The sequence below is a fragment of the Panthera tigris genome, chromosome D1 (assembly GCF_018350195.1).
Source record: "Panthera tigris isolate Pti1 chromosome D1, P.tigris_Pti1_mat1.1, whole genome shotgun sequence".
NCBI lineage: Eukaryota > Metazoa > Chordata > Mammalia > Carnivora > Felidae > Panthera > Panthera tigris.
The window spans coordinates 105,062,917-105,081,737 of NC_056669.1; the positions used below are offsets into that span (position 1 = coordinate 105,062,917).

General features: G+C 61.9%; 1 protein-coding gene across 1 annotated transcript; it reads right to left on the bottom strand.

Annotated features, from left to right (window-relative positions):
- Positions 1 to 3,400: 3,400 nt before the first annotated feature.
- FADS3 (fatty acid desaturase 3) lies at positions 3,401 to 17,025 on the bottom strand. The gene is made up of 12 exons (XM_042958879.1): positions 16,628 to 17,025; positions 8,953 to 9,063; positions 8,201 to 8,398; positions 7,736 to 7,837; positions 7,494 to 7,616; positions 7,124 to 7,184; positions 6,512 to 6,588; positions 5,968 to 6,065; positions 5,471 to 5,567; positions 5,296 to 5,375; positions 4,954 to 5,079; positions 3,401 to 3,788 (listed from the first exon to the last, which is right to left on the bottom strand). Exons 1-12 carry the CDS (start codon positions 16,832 to 16,834, stop codon positions 3,737 to 3,739), a joined length of 1,332 nt encoding a protein of 443 aa, XP_042814813.1. The 5' UTR covers positions 16,835 to 17,025; the 3' UTR covers positions 3,401 to 3,736.
- Between the last annotated feature and the right edge of the window lie 1,796 nt (positions 17,026 to 18,821).

Sequence of the window (18,821 nt, forward strand, 5' to 3'; positions counted from 1 at the left end):
CTCACCTGGGCCTGTGTTCCACCTCCTGCCTAGGCTGGGTGTGGTCCCCTGTGTCCCGGGTGGCCCTACCACCCCACCGGCTGGAAGCCCAGGGCTCATCACCTGTGACAGCCTGGCTCCTGGGGAAGGGGAGAGTGGTGGTGGGGTGGGAGTGGGGGGCGGCTGGGGCTATGAGGGCACCCGCTAAACCTCGGCTCAGGTCAGTGGGCATGTGGATCTTCTCTGTGACTCCTTCCCACCATACCGTCCTTGACCTGAAGTATTACCCTTGGGGCAAGAAGCTGGGGACGCCCATACCTGCTCTCTGCCTAATTGCTTCTCCTGTCCCTGGACCTGGCAGAGAGAATCATGGGGGTCGGATCCCCACCCCCTGCCAAAGTCATGACACCCTCACATTCAAGGCCCTGAGTGATGATAAGACTGGAAGCTTCCATTCACAGGTGAGGCTGGGACGGGAAGGGAAGGGCCTGGCCTGAGGCCACTTGGTGGCAACAGCTGGGTCCCTGCTCCTCACCCAGCACTCTGCCTGGGCATCTTCTTCGCTTCCTTGAGGGAAAGGCTGTCTCCCAGAACAAGGCACCTCCCCACAACCCCCCCCCCCCCGCCGACGCACACAACATGTCAAATGCCAGTCCACTCCCGAGAGGCCAGGCAGCTGTCTAGGGGGGACAGAGAGAGCAGGCCGAGTCCTTGCGGAGAGGAGAGCACACTCCCAGCAAGGTGGCCACCCTGGTGAATAGTATCAGTTTGCTGGGTGGCCCGGGCACGTGCAGGGTGCCAGGCCCCGGAGAAGGGGTCAGCAGAGCAGCCCGGCCTGTGCGTGCTCCCAGAGCCCCAGAGGTGGTCAGTGCCCTGGCAAGTTCCTTAGGCCTCTGGTGGGACCCTCAGAAACCCTCTTGGCCCACTGGGAGGAGAGAGGAGGCCTTTGGTGACAAGGGGCAGGGCAGAGGCGGCAGCCCTGGGCCCGGATGGCCCTTGGGAGCCATCGGCCACTGCTCATGAGACACGGTGCTTTGGACCAATCAGGACTCCTCAGCTGTCCCAGCCGCACCATCCCCAGAGAGCTGTGCCCCTCTGGACAGGACATAACTTCTCAAAGAATCCTTGCTCTGACAGCTGACACGTGGAAATGATAGGCTGTGGACCCCAGGAGTGCGCACAACTACTTGCGAAGAAACTGAAGCCCCTGGGGCGCCTGGGTGGCTCAGTCAAGCATCCCAGTCAAGCGTCAAGTTCAGGTCACGATCTTGCAGTTCGTGAGTTCAAGCCCCACATCAGGCTCTGTGCTGACAGCTCAGAGCCTGGAGCCTGCTTCAAATTCTCTCTCTCTCTCTCTCTCTCTCTCTGCCCCTCCCCTGCCTCTCTCGAAAATAAACAAACATTAAAAAAAAAATTTTTTTTTTTTTTTTTTTTTTAAATAAGAAACTGAGGCCCAGAGAGGTCTGGAGATCCGGAGCTCTCTTGGCCGCATTTGACATTTCTAACCAGACTGGCCCAAGCATACACACAAGGGGCCACCTAGCATGCTAGCATTTGAAGGCCACGTCTCTATGGTCCTCTGCCATTATAAATGTGTTTCTTTGTATTTTGAAGGCATTTAGTTCTTTCTTCCAAATTCAAGGGCCAGTACCCAGGAGAATTAGTGACAGGTCCCGAGAGCTTGGAAAGGACCAAGCAGAAGAGGCGGCCGGGTGCTCTAGGACGTGTCCAGGGAAGGGGAGTGTGGGAAAGACCAGTGAAAAACAGCAACCTGTCCTGTCCCAAAGGAGTCCGTTCATAACTGGGACCAGCCATTCCCAACATCACAGGCAGGGCTGGTACTTGTGAATCTCCTTTTCTGCCATCTGCCCGGGCTGTGCAGATGTAGGCAGATGGTAAAGCAGGGATACGGGGTTTCTTGGAGGCTCCGCCAAGGCCCTTCCTTCCTTCCTTCCTTTTACAAACCTAGCCCACGCTCCCTAGATTTTTGTTCCATGACTGCATAAGACATCTGATAAGGGGGAGCTCAGCCCAGGAGAGGCGTGATGACCTATCCCCAGAGGTTCTAGCATGGGGGACAGAGTGGAACAAGGATAAGGATGACCCGCCAGTGAAGGATTTCAGGCAATAAGGAGAGATTGGTGGCTATTTGAGGCCAGGCGTCTTCCCTAAGCGTCCTCAGAGGAGGAGGTCCCTAGGCAACCACCCATTTGCAGGCGGAGAGAGCACTCCCCGCGGCCACCACCAGGGGCAGCATGGAGCGTGGCCTGCCCCACAATGGTGCAGATACTCTGGATGCCCCTAGGTGGCGTTGCAGGCTCAGCCTTCCCCACGGTGGGGCCTGCTGCCCTCAGGTCTGTCCCTCCGAGCCACTGCAGGAAATGCCGCGATTGTACAGGAGATGGAGGGAATGCCATCCCGGGGCCCGCATGGCACCGCTCAGACAGCCACGGGCTTGTCCCAGGTCAGGGCAGGTGGGGCCCCAGGGTGTAGGGCTTTGTGCATAAAACTTTTTACATTTCAGAGGCCTGTTGCCAAGCCCTATGCAAAGAGCCTTCCATACAGCATCCCTTTTACCTTCCGTCACCCTCGGGGATCATACTACCGCTCAGAGAGGTTGAATAACTTCCACAAGGTCACACAGCTCTGAGTCCAGGCAGAGGTGGTACTAGTCCCCTGGTTTACGGAGGAGAGGAGGGTGGGAGCTGCATGGGGTGTGGATCAGGGTGGGGCCGGGCAGTCCTGGGAAAAGACTGGACGAGACCCCCAGCACGTGTGCCCCTTCCACCTCCCCGAAGAGAACCCAGTCCAGGGCAATGGGGGCCTTGACAAAGCGAGGGGCAATCCTGTGGCTGGTGGGGAGGACTCCCCGTTCCCACTCCAGAAAAGGCCTCAGAGAAAACCTAGCTAGCTCAGCACTTTGTTTTCTTTAAGCTGCTTCCAGCAGGCAAGCACCAGGTCCCAGGGAGGCATGGGAGAAACCCAGGGTCCCCTCCTGTGGGCCACTGAACACAGTCAAGCTGCACCCCTGCCAGCATGATGCTGGGTGCAAATGCTAAGACTGGCAGGTGGCCCTCGGAAGCTCCGGGAGGCCAGCGCAGGGCGGGGCGGGGGGACATCCTGGCTTCCCCTTCCTGTGCTGGGTGGGAGGGGGGCGCCTGCAGACGTGGCCCGAGCCCTGGTCTGCCGGACCGGCTCCTGTCCCACCTTGCAGAGGAGCAAAGCGAGTGAACCCAACGTGACGGCCACAGGTTGCTGGTGAGTGGGTGAAAGGACAGGAAGGGAGGGACCGTCACAGAGACCCGAGCCTGGGCCAGCTGCCAGCTTCCCGACCCAGGGCCACCAGTCTCTCCCCCTGCCCCCCTGCCCCCCCAGCACCCTGATGGCCCAAGTGGCCTAAACTCCTCTCAGGAAGCCCCGCTCCAAGATTCTTGCAGATTCAATACTCCACCGTTTTTCTGTGTTTGTTTTTATATAAAAATAACCGTTTTCCCTAAATTTTTGCTCTAGGAAAACATGCCATGCTGTGTGGCTTTATGTACTACCCCCCTAGCCCTGGTCCTGTTTGGCCAAGAGCCATGGCCTTAGGGCTGCCAAGCAGACAGGTGAGGGGGGTGGTGAGGTGAGGACAGCAGATCCAGAAGGGTGGGCAGGGCCCCCTAGGCCAGGTGGAGGGTGGGGTGCGGGTGAGGGTGGGGCGGAGTGGTCAAGCCTGCCTGGGCCGGCTTGGTGGTCGCTGGGGCCCTGGGTGCCGCCTTCACTGGTGGAGGTAGGCTTCCAGCCAGATGTCGCCAGACTTCTTCAGGGACCTAGGAGGCAGAGGTGGGGTGGGTGTCTTCTCTCACCCCTCCCCCAAGACAGTCCTCCGCGCGTCCCATTCCCCTGGGCCAGGCAGCTGGGGTGGGGGAGCAGAAGGGGAGACTCGGGGAGGGGGCTACACTCTCATCAACTGGAGTAGAATCTAGACCTCGGGTCGGGGGAGACCAAGGCCGGGCAGCAGTCAGCGCGGGCCTGTCCCTCTCTCTTTGGTCTCCTTCTGCGAGGCCCTGCGACCCTGGAGCCCGTGTGTAAGGCACGGAGGCTGCCCACCGGGAGCCCGATGACAAGCAGAGGAGCCAGAAATATCAACCACTCGCCAGGAACCCCTGAGCCAGGTGTTCTAATGGGACCCTGCCCAGTGGCAGGGGCTCGGACGACGGGGCTTGGAAGGGTCATGAAGGGGAAGCAGCAAGAGTTCAAACACCAGCCTAGAAGGAAGGGCCTGCAAGCAAAGGGAACAGCATGTGCAGAGCGCAGAGGTGGAAGAGCTCTGGCTGGGGGCATCTGCCCTCTGCTCCCCACTGCCAAGGCCACCGCCATTGTCCCTCACCCAGACGGCTACAGGGACCCCTGCACTGCTTCTCGCTTCAAATCGAGCCCCATCCGTGCACTCCCGGTCAGGGCATCCAGGTCCCGCGTGTCCCTCCTCCACTCACACCAGCACACGCCTGCCTCACGGCCTTCGCACGGCTGTTCCCGTGCCCCAGATGCTCTTCCCCCCGATGTCACCACTGCCAACCCTCTGCCCTCCTCCCTGTCTCTGCTTACATGTGACCTTCTCGACCTACCCTGCCACCCTACTGAAACTCACAAGTCCCCTCTCCTGCTCCTACTCTTAGGTTTTATGGTTCCATTTCGCCAAAGCATACCTTCTCTTCCCACAGTTTCTGTAATTTACTTAGTTTAACTGGTTTCCAGATCTGCTGGGCAGGGATCTCGGCCGGTTTTGCTCACTGATGTTATCTATAGCCCTCAGGACAGGGTCTGGGCCCATGGCAGATGCCGCCCTAAACCCCGGCAGTGTGAAAGAGCCCTGGGAAGGGAGGGCAGGCACAGGCTGAGGACCGAAAGGTGGATCAGACGGGCCTTGAATGCCAGCTCTTGGGCTCAGAGAGCCAGGTACCCAGGAAGGGGCGCTGAGCGGGGGATCCTTACCCAACGATGTCCACCAGGGCGGTGAGAAAGGGCTTCACCTCGTAGTTGAGGCCGTGCTTGGCACACAGCGCCTTGACCAGCGGGGCCACCCTACGGTAGTTGTGCCTTGGCATCGTGGGGAAGAGGCTGGTGGGGAGAGCGTGTGCTGGCACCTGAGGTGACGGGTGACGGAGGGGGCCCCCACCCCACCCATCGCCACCCAGGCCCCTCCCCCCCGTTCACCACCTCTCCCCAGCCTCCAGGGAGTCCAGGGCTTATGTCCCGGCCTCCCTGGGGAAAGACTAGACACAGGGGCCCCTCATCAGCTCCTGGGCTCGGGACTCACTCCCACCCCACACTCACTGGTGCTCGATCTGGAAGTTGAGGTGCCCGCTGAACCAGTCGATGAAGAGCGAAGGCTCCACATTGCAGGTGGCTGCCAGCTGGCGGAGGTGGGCGGGGCACAGGTGAGAGAGGTGGGCGTGGGGCCCCCACCCCCCTCACTGGGTCCCTGCCCGGGCCCACCCCTGCTGCCCACCTGAGAGCTGGCCCAGTCCCGGTGCTTCTCGTGGCCGATCTCCTTGGGGATGTGGTTCATCTGCGTGATCCACACGAACCAGTGGCTCTCCAGGACCCTGTGAGGGGAGCTCAGGCACTGCCCATGTCCAGCTCACCCCCTGCACCAGACCCGGGCCTTGGCTTCCTCGTCTGCACCATGGGATCACGGAACCCCTTTCCCAGTGGTGTTTAAAGAGGCTGAGCAAAGCAGGGTCCATTGCCAGGCAGAGCTCGGAGCAGCCCTGCTCATGAGGGCGGACATCCATGGGGCTGCTTACAAGCCAGGCCACTTCCTGCAGACCCACTGTCCCTGGGGTCCTGTCACTCGTGTTTCCCAACAACCCAGGGAGGCTGCACTGCTGTCCCCATCCTGCAGATGGGGAAATGGAGGCTCTGACACTGGAGGGCTGTGGTCAGGGTCCCCTGCTGCCTGTGTGTGGCCTCCCCACCTCGCTGCCATCCCGAATCTGGCCATACCTGACAGCGACAAAGAGGAGCAGCGCCCCAGGAACGCCGTAGAAGGGGATGTAGCACAGGAGGAAGCGGGAGTAGAAGCTGGCAGCCCAGAGCAAGTCCTGCAGAGGAGGGTGGAGGAGGGCAGAGGCCCCCGAGGCAGCCGGGAAAGGGAGCCGGGGTCATCCACCCCTTCTGCCTGATGTGCCTCGGAGCCCCGGACGGGTCACTACCCCTCTCTGGGCCTCTGTCTTCTCAGCTACGTAAAGGGACAGGATCCTTGCCCTGCTGGCCTCATGGAGGAGTGTGCAATGGGGGAACCCCTCCCCGGGGACAAGCGCCTGGCAGAGCCAGCCCAGGGGACCCCCACCCCCAGGGAGGGCACCCCGACCGGGGGAGCACCGCGCGCCTCGCGCACACTCGCACAAGCACACACGCATCGCAGCGGCACGCGCGCGCACACGCGTGTGCACCCGTCTGCATCCGCGGACGGGGCCGCCCCCTTGTGCCCCACGTCCCGCCACCACAACTGCGTCCCCTGGGGGGCCTGCGCAGAGCCCCCACTCACCATCCACCGCATGCACACCAGCATGTACGCCAGATTCTCCACTTCAAAGTTCACCAGGGTGAGCAGCGGCGGGCCGACTGCGAGGGGCACAGGAGGGCTCAGGAGCAGGGCAGGGGTGCCAGGCAGTCCAGGCCGAGGGAGTCAGGGAGCGGGGCGGCGCTGACATCCCGGGAACGCCCGTGGGGCCTGGTGCTGGTCCCGTCCAGCCGGCTGACCCTGCGTCACCCACGTGGCCTCGGCCACCCATCTTCCCTTGGCCTCCGAGCCTCCCCGGGCTGGCCCTCGCCCCACCGCCTCCGTGTTCCTCCTGAGGAGGCCAGCCTCCCACGTCCCCTTAAATCTTCATCCTGGCCACCCCGACAACCCCCCCCCCCCACCCCGGGGCCCTAGGGCTCCAGGCCACTCTGGCGTGCGTGCAGGAAGGAATCCTGAAAACCCCGGGGCAGGGCCGGGGGGCCAGCAGGGCAGGGGCTGGGAGAGGTGTGCCGGCGCCATAATGAGGGGGTTTGAACAGGTCCGCCCCTGGCCCGGGAGGGGGTGGAAGCAGGCAGGGGCAGACAGGTCCTGGCCCCGGCTGTGCCCCCACCCCTGGGAGGACCGAGGGACACTCACTCAGGAAAAAGTACAGATGCTGATGGTTGTAGGGCAAGTATCTGCGCTTCTTCCTGCCGTACTGCAGAGGAGACAGCCAGGGCTGGGGTCAGGGGGCAAGGGCAACCCTGGGTCCTAGCAGTTGGGCCCTTCACCCCCGGCAGGCTGGGAGGTGGGGCAGGGGTGCCCTTCGGGTAGGGACTCAGCGTGGGGTGACAGTGGGGGGGCTCCGTCAGGGGCTCAGTCACAGTGACTCAGTGGCTACCGCAGATGGGAAAATGGAGGCTCTGACGACGGAGGGCTGTGGCCGGGGTCCCCTGCCGCCTGCCTGTGACCTCTCCGCCTCCCTGCCTGAGGCCCAGACGAGTGAGTCCACATCCTTCCCACACACCTCGACCGACGACTCCCCCAGGAGGAAGACGGGCGCTACGGTCACATCCGGGTCTTTGTGGAAGATGTTGGGCTTGGCGTGGTGCTGGAAATGGCGGAAGTTCCACCAGTGGGCAGAGAAGCCCTACAGGGGACAAGGGGGGGCTCTGAGGGCGGGGGCCAGGTGCCTGACCGCGTGGGTGGACCCGGCGGGGCACCCCCAGCTCAGCCCCACGGCTGCCCACCACCCACCCCCACCCTCACCTTCAGCTGTCCCATCACAAACTGCTGGGCCAGGTGGTTCCACTGGGACTTCCGGAAGACGGAGGTATGGCCCAGGTCATGCTGCAGACACCAACACTGAGCCTGGGGAGGGGAGCAGGGTCAGGAGCCGGTGGGAAGGGGCCCCAGGGTGCCCTCCCCGCTCACAGGACGCGGCTGCTGCTCATGCTACATCTTAAGACCCTGTGGGCCAACTTCCTCTTTTAACAGATGAGGGCAACTGAGTCTCGGGAGGTCTACGGGCTTGCCAGTCCGTCACGGAGACTTCTGGTTCCCCGCCCTGAGCTTCCACGGCTCATTTAAAATGCAGCTTGACCTACAGATAGAGCCATCACGGGGCCTCTGGCCGGTCATTCATACTCAGCAGGTATGTCCAGAGTGTCCCCACGGGCCGGGCCCCACGTCTACTGGGCAGTTCGGGTGGCGGCAAAAGAATGCTGGAGTCACCTGGGAGGTGGCCAGGACAAGGGCGGCGAGGGTGCTGGGCACCCAGCCCGGGCCGAGGAGGTAGATGGTGAGCCAGGCGAGCACCTCCATGGCCAGGATGTGGCCCAGCAAGAGAGCGAAGAAGGCGGGCTTGGCCTCAAACAACTTCATGTCCTCAGCTGCCTGGCGCAGGGCTCGGAAGTCCTCAACCAGCTGGGCCTGCCACGGCCGAATGGCTGGTCAGCTATGGAAGCCGCCCTCCCCTCCCCCCCTCCCCCCAGGAGCCCCCAACAGCGACCCACGCTGCAGCCACTCCCAGTGTCAGGCCCAAGGGGTACAGCCCAAGAGATGGAGGGGCGAGAGCACCGGCGTGGGGTCTGAGCTGGGGAGCCGGCTGGTGGCAGGGGCTCACCCCGCCAGAGGTGTGGGCACACAAGAAGAAGAGAAAGGCAGAGCTGGGAAAACCCTTAGAGCCCAGTGCTTCAAAACCCTCAGTGTCGATGGGGATGCCGGACCCAGAGCAGGAAGGGGCTTGCCTTCAGCAGGAAGGGAAATGGAACGTGGCAAATGCCGGCCCCGCCAGACCCGGGCCTTGGGCTCCTGCGGGCCTCCTACAGCTCTACCTTCGGCTGCTGCCCGGGAAGGGAAGGCAAACCCAGCCCAGGACCCGGGTCCCCCCCTGGAGTAATGTGGATGGCGTTGCTACCGGCGGTGCTCCCCGCCCCTCCAGGCCCCCGCACTGGGGGCTTAGCCTCCACCGGGGCCCCGCTCACATTCTGGGGTCCATCCTGGCTGGGCTCCTCCGGGGCCAGCTCTCCAATCAGCAGGGGCTGCAGGAACTTGCGCACGAAATTGAGGTCCTGGTGGAAGGCGTGGAAGGCATCCTGAAGGAGAGCAGACAGTCAGGTGGACGGAGGGGCAGATAGAGACGGGGTAGAAGGCAGAGCAGACAGACAGAGAAGCAGCTGGTCGTTCAGGGGTCATAAAAAGAGGGCCAAATGGGTCAGCCTTGCCCATTAGCCCTGCCTGGTCCTCCCTAGGCCCTGGGTGCCCTGCCTGGTCCTGCCCAGGCCCTGGGTGCCCTGTTGGGTCCTTCCTGGGCCCTGGGTGCCCTGCCGGGTCCTCCCCGGACCCTGGGTACACTGTTGGGTCCTCCCTGGGCCCTGGGTGCCCTGCCGGGTCCTCCCCGGGCCCTGGATGCCCTGCCAGGTCCTCCTCGGGTCCTGGGTGCCCCAGGCCCCAGCTGCTTCCCCCAGCACAGGGCACCCTTCTCCAAAAATCAGTCCAGGGCCACACAGACTGGGTTCTCAGGTTTGCAAGGAAGATACACAGTTCAACTCATTTGATTTTAAAAGCAGACGTGGAAACGATGGGTTTTACAAAAAAAAAAAAAAAAAAAATCAAATAAATATGGAACATTCCTGTGATTCTCTGGAACAGCTGGGGGTGGGGATGGGGTGCAATGCAACAGGGGTTGGAAAGTCGAGAAAGACAAAGCGCTGGGGTCAGGGACCAGTTAGGAAGTGGCCCAGGCAGCACTGGAGTGTGAGCCAACTCGGATTGCCCAGCCGGGCTCCCTCAGTCTCTCTAATCCGGTCCTGGTGTGCCTGGCTCGTTACTGTTCCCAGCTCTTCAATGGGTCTTTCTCCCTGGACTCTCTCTGAAGGGACTAGTCATCCAGCTGCCCGAACTGTAGAAACACCACGGGGTGGGTGTCCCCTGGGCCTTGGGAAGGTGACTGCGTGCGACCAAAGGAAGCACCTTGGACCAAGGCTGACAACAGGGGCCTCCCGTCGTTCTCTTGCTAGGGAGCCTACCAGAAGCTGAAGCCCTACACTCACTACCGGGACTTCCCCACAGTCCTGGGAGGAGGAAGCACTTTAGGCCCCTCCGGGCCCCCACCCCCCACCCCCCACGCAGAGGCACCACCTGCAAGATCCACCTGAGCGGTCCCCTTTCCTGTTGTCTGCTCTCTTGCTGGCCCAGGGCAGCCCAGAGAGCTGGGGGCTGGGAGGGTGCTGTTTCTGGAACAACCTAGACTCCCTCCCTGAGCTCCTAAGAGGGGAGGGGGGCTGTGTACTACCGATCTCCCCGCCTCTCCGGGATGACCTTGATGGAGGGGCAGGACATTTGGGAGTGAGAAAGTGTGGGGGAGGCTGGCCCCCACCCCAGGAAGCTGCTGACGGGGTGGGGGTACCCCAGGCTCCTGGGGAGCTGGGAGGGAAGGCCGCTCTGGGGCTGGCTGGGCTGACCCCACCCGCTGCGACCTTGAGCGAGTCGACCCTCCAGCTTGGGACTAGACAAAAGAGGGCAAGACTCCGGGGCCTTTCTGGCTCTGGACTTCAGAGCAGTAACTTTTTTTTTTTTTTTTTTTGCCCCTTAATTCACCGCTTTCACCCTTTTTAAGTGTGCAGTTTAACGGCACTGAGTGTGCTCACATTGCTGGCCATCCATCACCACCGTCCACTTCTAGAACTTTCTTACCTTCCCCAACTAAAACTCTTGTCTTCATGAAACACCAACCCCCCACCCCCACCCCAGCCCCTGTTAGCCACCACTCACTCTGCTGTCTCTACGAATTGGACCACTGGAGGGACCCCTGATAAGAGGAATCAAACAGATTTGTCCTTTTTTATGCCAGACTAACATGTCACTCAGCATAACGTCTTCAAGCCTCACCCCTATTGTAGCAGGTGTCAGAATTTCCTTCCTTTTTAAGGCTGATGAGCAGGCGCTGGGGAGTTTCCGCTGAAACTCCCTCGTGGCACATGGGGCCCACGCGTGCCTACTGTGGCCACGGCCCCAGGATTTCTTCCTTCCTCTTCCAGTCCTTCTCTCCCAGCCCTTCTTCCCTCTGTGTCTTCTGGGACCACCCTAGCGCCCAGCAGATCCCTGGGGGGGGTCCAGGGCCAACTTCCTGGATGCTTCTCCCTGGGTCCTGATTCACCCAGGCCAGGCCTGGAGAAGCGCTGATGGACAGGGCCACCCGAGGGCCCTCCAGCCAGGTCTATCCCCTGGTGTGGCAGGGGAGGTGTGAGCCCCGGAAGGGCTGGCGGGAAAACCCCAGAGCTCGCAGACCAGGCTCCGGCTGATGGGAGGGGATGGGCGGGGCTGTGGCGGGTCCTTGGGAAGCAGGTGGGCTCCCGGGGCTGGTGGGCACCACTGACCCTATCGAGTTCTCGGCACCAACAAGGTGGGTCGCCGGCCTCAGACCCAAACCCGACGCACCAGCAAATCAGCTCTTGCTGGAATACTTGCTGGGACCAACGGACCAGATCCTCTCTGGGCTACTGCTTAAGGACCCGGGGCCTGGGCAGAAGACTCAGAGAGGTTAAGCCACTTACAAAGAGCACACAGTTCCATTTGATGGCGAGTGGATCAGAACCCAGTCTGACTACAAAACTGGGCTTGTGGCCGCTCCTGGGCCAGGAGGAGGCAGTGGGTCTCCTGTGTGTGTGTGTGGGGCGGGGGGGAAGGTTGTAGTGGGGGGCCTCACCATGAAGCTGGTCATCAACCCACACAGCCAGGGACCTGGCTGTTTAGCGACTGGACTGTAGGGGACAGGAGGGTGGTCCTGGCATTTCTTGGGGCACTGCAGGAGGCCCCACCCCCACCTACCCCTGGTGCACCTGGAAACATCCTCCCTATGATCCTTCCCCACCTAACAAGTGGAAGGTGGCACTCGGGGTCTCTCGCGGGGTCTGGGAAGAGAGCTGGGTGAACCCGCTGGTGGCAGTGACAGGCTACGGTCACAGAGCGTCCTCAGAGCCTGGCAGGGCAGGGGCTGGACAGCAGGTGTGAGTGAGTGGACACGAGCCAACCATCCACAGCCAACAAGGCAGGGATATGAACCAGTTTCCTGGAACAGAGGCTCGGAGTGGCAGGGGCATCTGCCCAGGTCAGAGCTTGTCATGACAGAGTCGGGATGCGAACCCAAGCAGCTCTGTGATGTCCACGCCCTGCCAGCCCCGCCTCGGTCCCTGGAAAGCTCATAGTGGCTCCTGCCCTGCCCCCATAGCCCGACACGAGCCCCGAACAGCAGCCAGTTGAGGGGCGGGAGTGGGGGGCTCAGCGCCAGCCTGCTGAGAAGGGAACGTGAACAGCTACTTATGAGCCACAGACAAGATCGCACTCTCCTCCACTCAGTATTTTCGCATTAGGAAATCAGAAACCGCCCGTGCCCATCTCGTGAGGCTGCGGGGAGGACTGAGTCAGTGCAGGTAAAAGTACACTTAGAAGGGCCCGGCGTCCAGCTCTGGCCGAGGCCCCGCCGGCCTGATGCGCCCTTGTCCCGAGTCCACTCAGACTTAGTGGCCTTGGAGGGTGGGCCTGTAGGCGTGAGGGAGGAGAGCGGGGTCCACCCTGCCGGTCGGGCCCTGGCCAGCCTGAGGAGGAACAGACTGGGGAACGGACTGGGGAACAGTCTGGGGAACAGACACACGGGATGGGGAACATTTCTGGTCACTCCCCCAAAGAATCGGGAATGTTCCAGCTCAGGAAGGGAATGGAGCGGGGCTGTGGGCAGGGGTGGGGGGATGGGGGTGGGGCGCTCAGGAGGTCTGGGTCTGTCCTTGCTGCCTCCTTAAGCCTTTGTGGAGGAGGCAGCGGTGGGTTGTGAGGATGGGGAGTAGGGGGGTAAGCGTCAAGGGACACCCCAGGAATCCCGCCGCCCCTCCCTCTCGCAGGTGGAAGATGCAGGAGACCCTCGTGCCCAGCACTCATGCTCTTTACCATCCCCTCCCCACATCATTCCTCATCAGAGCCAGCGGAGAAGCACTATCAGTGCATCGTTTTGCAGATGAGGACACTGAGGCACAGCTCCGAAAGCGACGCGTCCAACTCGCACCCACGTGGGCGGGGGCAACTCAAGGACAGACCCTCCCGGGAAGCCTGGTGTGGCTGGTGACGGGCCAGCACACACAGTAGGGCTCCTCCCCCCAGCACCCTTGACTTCCCGAGTCAGCGACCCCAAAGGGGCCATACCCACGGACACTTTCTCCACTACCACTCTCCAGTTCCCTCCTCAAGCCCTGGTTCTCCCTAGCTGTTTTCTGCCATACAGAGTAGCGCTTGGGTGCCCTGGGGAGGAAAAGCAGGACTGCCAGGGTGCCCGGCCCACCTCTGTACCGCGTTCCTGCCCAGCACTCCCCCAGGGGGGGAGCTGGGCACTGTGACTACCCTGGGAAGGGGCCTGAGTGGGTGGGGACATTACAGAAACCACCTACGGAGCCCGGAGAGGTCACACTTCATGGGGAGTGGCCATCAGGCAGCAGGGTTTCCAAGGCAGCCAGCGAGGTGGGAGGAAGCCTGAGCGTGGGCTCTGGGGCCAGGTCATCTGGGTTCATGGCCAGCCCCTCTCTGAGGCCCCACCCTCACTCTGAGGCCTGGGATATGCCTCACTTCCCCCCAGCTGCTACCCAGACACAAGTCCCACCCTCCGAGCCCAAGGACCTGATGCCCTGCCTTTTGAGGGCCCCAAGAAGGTCCCTTCGCATCACCCATATTCAGCCTGTCGCAAAATGGGCGAACACTCATACCCGCTTTCTTCCAATCGGTTGTTGTCTGAATGCCACGCGATAGCCGCTCTTGCCTTCTGCCCTGGCCATGCCTGCGTTTCGGAGCCCAGGTGAATGGCCACCTCTTCTGAGTGACCTTACCTGGGAGAATCATCCCACCATCTCTTCCCTTAGCCTCCTGCCTTTCTCCAGGAAGGCTCTGTCTTCCCTAGGGATCCTTTTAAATGTTTATCAGATTCCCCTGGCTTCCCTGCTCTGCCCTCCAAAGATCCCCTTAGAATAAACCAAAGTCCCGCTTCCAAGGACACAGAAGCCCAGCCAACTCCTGTCACCTCTGGACCTCGCTGCCTGCCCCCTCCCAGCCACACCATACCCTCACTGTTCCTTGAGTACCGTCCCACTTCTGAGCTTTTGCTCTAACTTCCTCCTTGAGATGTTTTGTTCGCAGCTGTATCTTCAGAGGTTAGAGCAGAGTTTGGTGGCTAGGACCTGCTCGCTGAATATCTGCTACTGGGTTTACTGATCCAATAATTGCAGAATGAACGAATGGAAAAGCCGGTGAAGTCACAGGGTAGCGTGGGGTTAAGAAGATGGGCTGTGGATTCAAATCTCAGACCCACCACTTAATTTCAAGTCACTCTGCTTTTCTGAGCCTCAGTTGTCCCATCTGTAAAGTGGGAAAAACCAGTAATGTACCTGCCTCCTAGGGGTATCCTGGGGATTAAAAGAGAGTATCCATAAGTCAAGTGCTAAACCCGGACCCTGGCACAGAGCAAGTACTCAGTACCCAGCCCTGGTATACTTCTGGTCAGCAACAGCCAGGCCTCGCCCCTCCCTGGCTGCCTCCACTAGTCTCAAGCCGCCTATGACTCTTAGAGAAACCTGGCTCGGGGCCCAGAGCACTCTCCCCAGGGTACCCAGTTTTGTATCCCAGGATGGCCACAGGCTGACTTCATGGCACAGGAACTCTGGGAATTTCCTGGCAGGAAGGCTTCTGTTGCCTGGACATGAGAACAGCTGATGGGCGGCTGGGGCTAGTGAGAGATGGCCTCAGGAACACAGCCCCGGCATGACAGCTGCCCCACCCCTACCTGCGCTCCACGGCCTGGAATGGGCGCCTGGGGGCTGGGCCTGACCACACACAGCAGTGGGCCGGTCTATAATCTGTCCATCTGTTTGCAGGACACGCGCACACTTATCAGCCAGCAACGTATACCGACCAGGAAGGACTACTCCGTGGGCAGGCCTGGGGCCACAAAGTTGAAAAGGCAGGGTCCTGCCCACAGCTGGCTCACTGTCTGGCCCAGCTCTCCCCTCTTCACAGATGAGGAAACTGAGGCTCAGAGGAGTGACACCTGCTTCAAGGTCACACAGAGTCTCCACTGGCAGAGCCAGGACCGAGCCCCAGGGAGCACACAGACTGCTTCTCTGGAAATGGGCAACAGACCTTACCGGTGATGAATCAGTGAGAAACCTGCCAGATGGAGGTCTCAGGGTCAAGAGATAAGCGTCTGATGGGGTTCCCCTGTGAGAGGCCCCCAGCACCGGCCTGGGCACCAGGCAGGAAAGAGCATTGAGAAATGCCCTCCGTCAGCCTTTCCTCTCGCCTGCCTCCACTCTGCCCTTCAGCTCCGAGGTTGAAATAGGCCCGAGCACGCAGCCATAGGATCCCTCAGGGGCGGCGAGGGCACAGCCAGCTGAGGGGGAGGGGCAGCGGCACCCCAACCGCCCCATACCCCCGCAGAAATGCATGCGCGTCCAACCGTGCACACGAATGCGTGCAGCGCTCACGCGCATACAGACCTGTGCGTGGCCACCCACTTGTTGGCCCATAGTCGTCTTCAACTCCATGGCCACCACCCGGCCCGTGGACAAGTCTGTCAGTGTCTAGCCTTTCAGGAGGCTTCTGCCTCTAAACCCTTGGCTTCTTAGGGGGGAAGTGGGGAAGAGGGACCTTTCCCTTAGAGTCTTTGGAGACTGTCCAACCTGGAAGTCCTGGTAAACAGGACCTCCCGGGACAGGACACGCTCTTCTGCTGCCGAAAGTTCTGTCACTTAGGGATTCGTCTCCTGGAATCTTGAAGATTCCTGGTACCCAGTGTGGCCCATCTCGAATGTTCCACGGTCAAGGCAGAGCATCGTGGTCTCTCCAGACGAGGGACTGCTGGACCACGGGAAGGGGCTGGTGAGGAGGCTCCCTGCACAGGCTGCTCTACCACTGGGCTCCGGCCAGATGCTCGCACTGGACCGGGTCACAACCCTCCTTGGCCGTCTAGACATGGGCTGGGAAAGGGAAGTCGGGGTTCCCAAGGGTCAGTCTATTCCTGGGGTGACTGTGCTTCCCGAGGAGGCCCACCCAGCCTGGCTGGCAAAGTTCTCCCACGTGCAGCTGCCAGCCCAGGAGAGGTGAGTCACTGCCCCTCAAAGCAGTTTACAGCAGCTCTTGGGAAAGCCACAGACCTCTGGGCACTGCCCAAGCTTTACTGCCCAGCCCCCAGCCTCTGGTGGCACAGCCTTGCCAGTCCCCTCGGGACCCCACCCTACCCCTGGCACTCGGCAGAAGCAACCTGGCCTGGGGGACCCAGAACCGAGAGAAGCTCAGAGCAGCAGGGAGGGCTCACGCTTCGGGCCGGCTAGTCGGCCATGGCACACCCACCTCTGAGAGCCCCTCACTCCCCCTACAGACCCGCTCCAGCCCAGCCCCCACCCCGTCCATGGCCGGGTGTGCAGGTCCTCCGCGCAGGGACGTGGCCTCCTCAGCCCACATCAGGCCCTGGCTTGTCCATCCCAATTCTGGGTCCCGGACCAGGAGATCAAGGGTCAGCGAAGAGTAGAAAGGATGCCAGAGCGTGCAAGCAGAGCGGATCGCAGTGCCCACGACCAGGCCCCAGCGAGCTCCAGGCTCCAACCCGGCCAGCGGTGGGCTTCCTTACCGTGGCGTCCTCAGCGCCGTGGTGGCCAATGAGGCGGCTGCCCCCCGGGTGCCGTTGTGCCCAGCGGCTGATGTCGTAGACGCGACGCTCGATGACCAGCCACTTGTCGCCCGGGAGGTTGTGCGGGCGGATCTGCTCCCAGCGGAAGGTGGGCAGCGGCGCCCCCGGCTGCGCGGGCCCCCGGCCGGGCTCCCCGACGTCGCCCATGGCCCCGTGCAAAAGCCCTCGGCCCCCCCGCCCCCTGCCGGTACCTTTCCGAGGTCCGACAGAGACCCCGAGGGGAGCGAGTCGCGTCCCCGGGGGCGTCCTCCGCTGCCACCCGCTCCTCCGCGGCCCCGCCCTGCCGCTGCGGCCGCCGTACGAGCGTGCGCCTGCCCGGCTCCCGGCGCAGGGAACTTTTCCCTCCCTTATAACCGCGCTGACAGCGCTCGCCTCGCCTCCTCCCCTCGCTCGGCCCCGCCGGCCCGCCCCGCGCCCGCTCCAATCCCCGCGCAGCGCCTCGGCCTCCATTGGCTGCGCGGCTCTCCGGGCCGGCGAGGGCGGTGTCTGGGGGGGCCCGCCCCGCCCGCGGGGGCCGCGGCCACCACGCCCGGCGCTGCCGGGGGTGTCGTCCGCTCCCGGCCCCGCGGGTGGGGCGGGGGACACGGGAGAGGGACGGGGACTTTACACCCTCGCCCGGCGCCGCGCGTGCCCTCGGGGCCCAGATCTGTGCCGGCGGGGCTTGGAACGACAGTCTGCGCACACGGGGTTTCGAGCCACGCGTCCTGGAACGTTAAATCCTGAGCGCACAGAGGTGGGGACGCTACCTCGAGGCGACTGTAAACAGCTTTCCACCAATCGGGGCGCCCCAGCGGCGGGGCGACGAGGCCGCCGTCGGGGCTGAGGATCGTGGCCGGGCCAACCCGCCCCACGCGGGGCCGTCTGCGGGGGCCGTTGGAACTGCAGGGTTGGGATCCCGAAGGGTGGCCGGTGGCGTAGAAGGGGAGAAGGGGGCACCGGAGTCGGGGGCGGGGCGCTGGCATTCACGGGTGCTCTGCTGGATGGCTTGCCTGTTACAGTCCCCTTCCCCCACTTTTGGCTTAAATAAATTCAAGTCCTTTTGAGGGTGTAGGGGGCTCCCCAAATTACTTTGTGGGGTTTTTTTTTTTTTTTTTTTGAGATAAAGACACCTTTTCCTAAAAGTGAAGCGTTCACACTCAACGTGAAATGAAATCAGGCTGAGGTTATGTGGCAGGGTAGCAGATATCAAACTTGACCGCATCAGAATCATGGGAGAGCTTGTCATGACAGGCTGCTTGGGCTCACCCGCAGAGTGGGATTCGGCAGGGCACGTTTGAGGGCAGAGAACTGCATTTGGAACGGGTTCCAAGGGTGGTGATATTGATGTGCTGGCTCAGAGAATGCACTTTGAGAACACTGAGGGTATTTCTCTGATAACTTTATTTTTTAATGTTTATTTATGTTTTGAGAGAGAGACACACACACACACACACACACACAGAGTGTGAGTGGGGGAGGGGCAGAGAGAGAGGGAGGCACAGAATTCGAAGCAGGCTCCAGGCTCTGAGCCGTCAGCACAGAGCCTGACTCGGGGCTTGAACCCACGAACCGTGAGATCATGCCCCCAGCTGAAGTCGCACGGCTGAACCGACTGAGCCGCCTGGGTGCCCCTGATACACTAACTTTTTATCTTGGTTTCACAGTATGTAGGATATCATGATAGCTGGAATTTGTGGGGCAGGAGGCCAGGCTGCCAAGAAAGGCTGAAGGGGCTTCTGGGTTCTCCTTGGTACCACCAGACCTCTATTCGGTTGCCAGGACAACCGGTCAGGCCTTAGGGTCACTATGGCCCTGGATGGCCTGAGCACCGACTCCTCCTTGAACCGCCTCCCTGAGCATGTGTGCGTGTTGGGGGCCGGGTGGATAGAGGTGTGTGGCTGGCGGCTGAGGTGGGAGGTGACAGCAGAACCCTACCAGGTTTGCACAGAAGCACCAGGATAGCCGAGGCAGGCTCTTAGGGGACCTGAAGCTCCCGCACCCAAATCCAGCTCCCCCCCCCCAGGGGCATGGCCCCCCCACCCCATCTTTAGCAGCCCTCCATGTTCCCCTAATGCTGACCCCTTCCCCCACCCCCCTGGTCTCAGCCATGCGCAAGGCAGCTGGGGGACTGGAGTGGGTTAGAACCTCCCCTTGC

Bases quoted from the DNA above. Each gene is read 5' to 3' on its own strand.
- FADS3 (XM_042958879.1), bottom strand. From the start codon at position 16,834: ATGGGCGACGTCGGGGAGCCCGGCCGGGGGCCCGCGCAGCCGGGGGCG. The intron at 8,399-8,952 runs GTGAGCGGGGCC...CGGCCGTGGCAG, and splicing joins GCCAGGATGGACCCCAGAAT to GCCCAGCTGGTTGAGGACTT. The intron at 7,185-7,493 runs GTGTGTGGGAAG...TCTCCTCTGCAG, and splicing joins TGGGGGAGTCGTCGGTCGAG to TACGGCAGGAAGAAGCGCAG.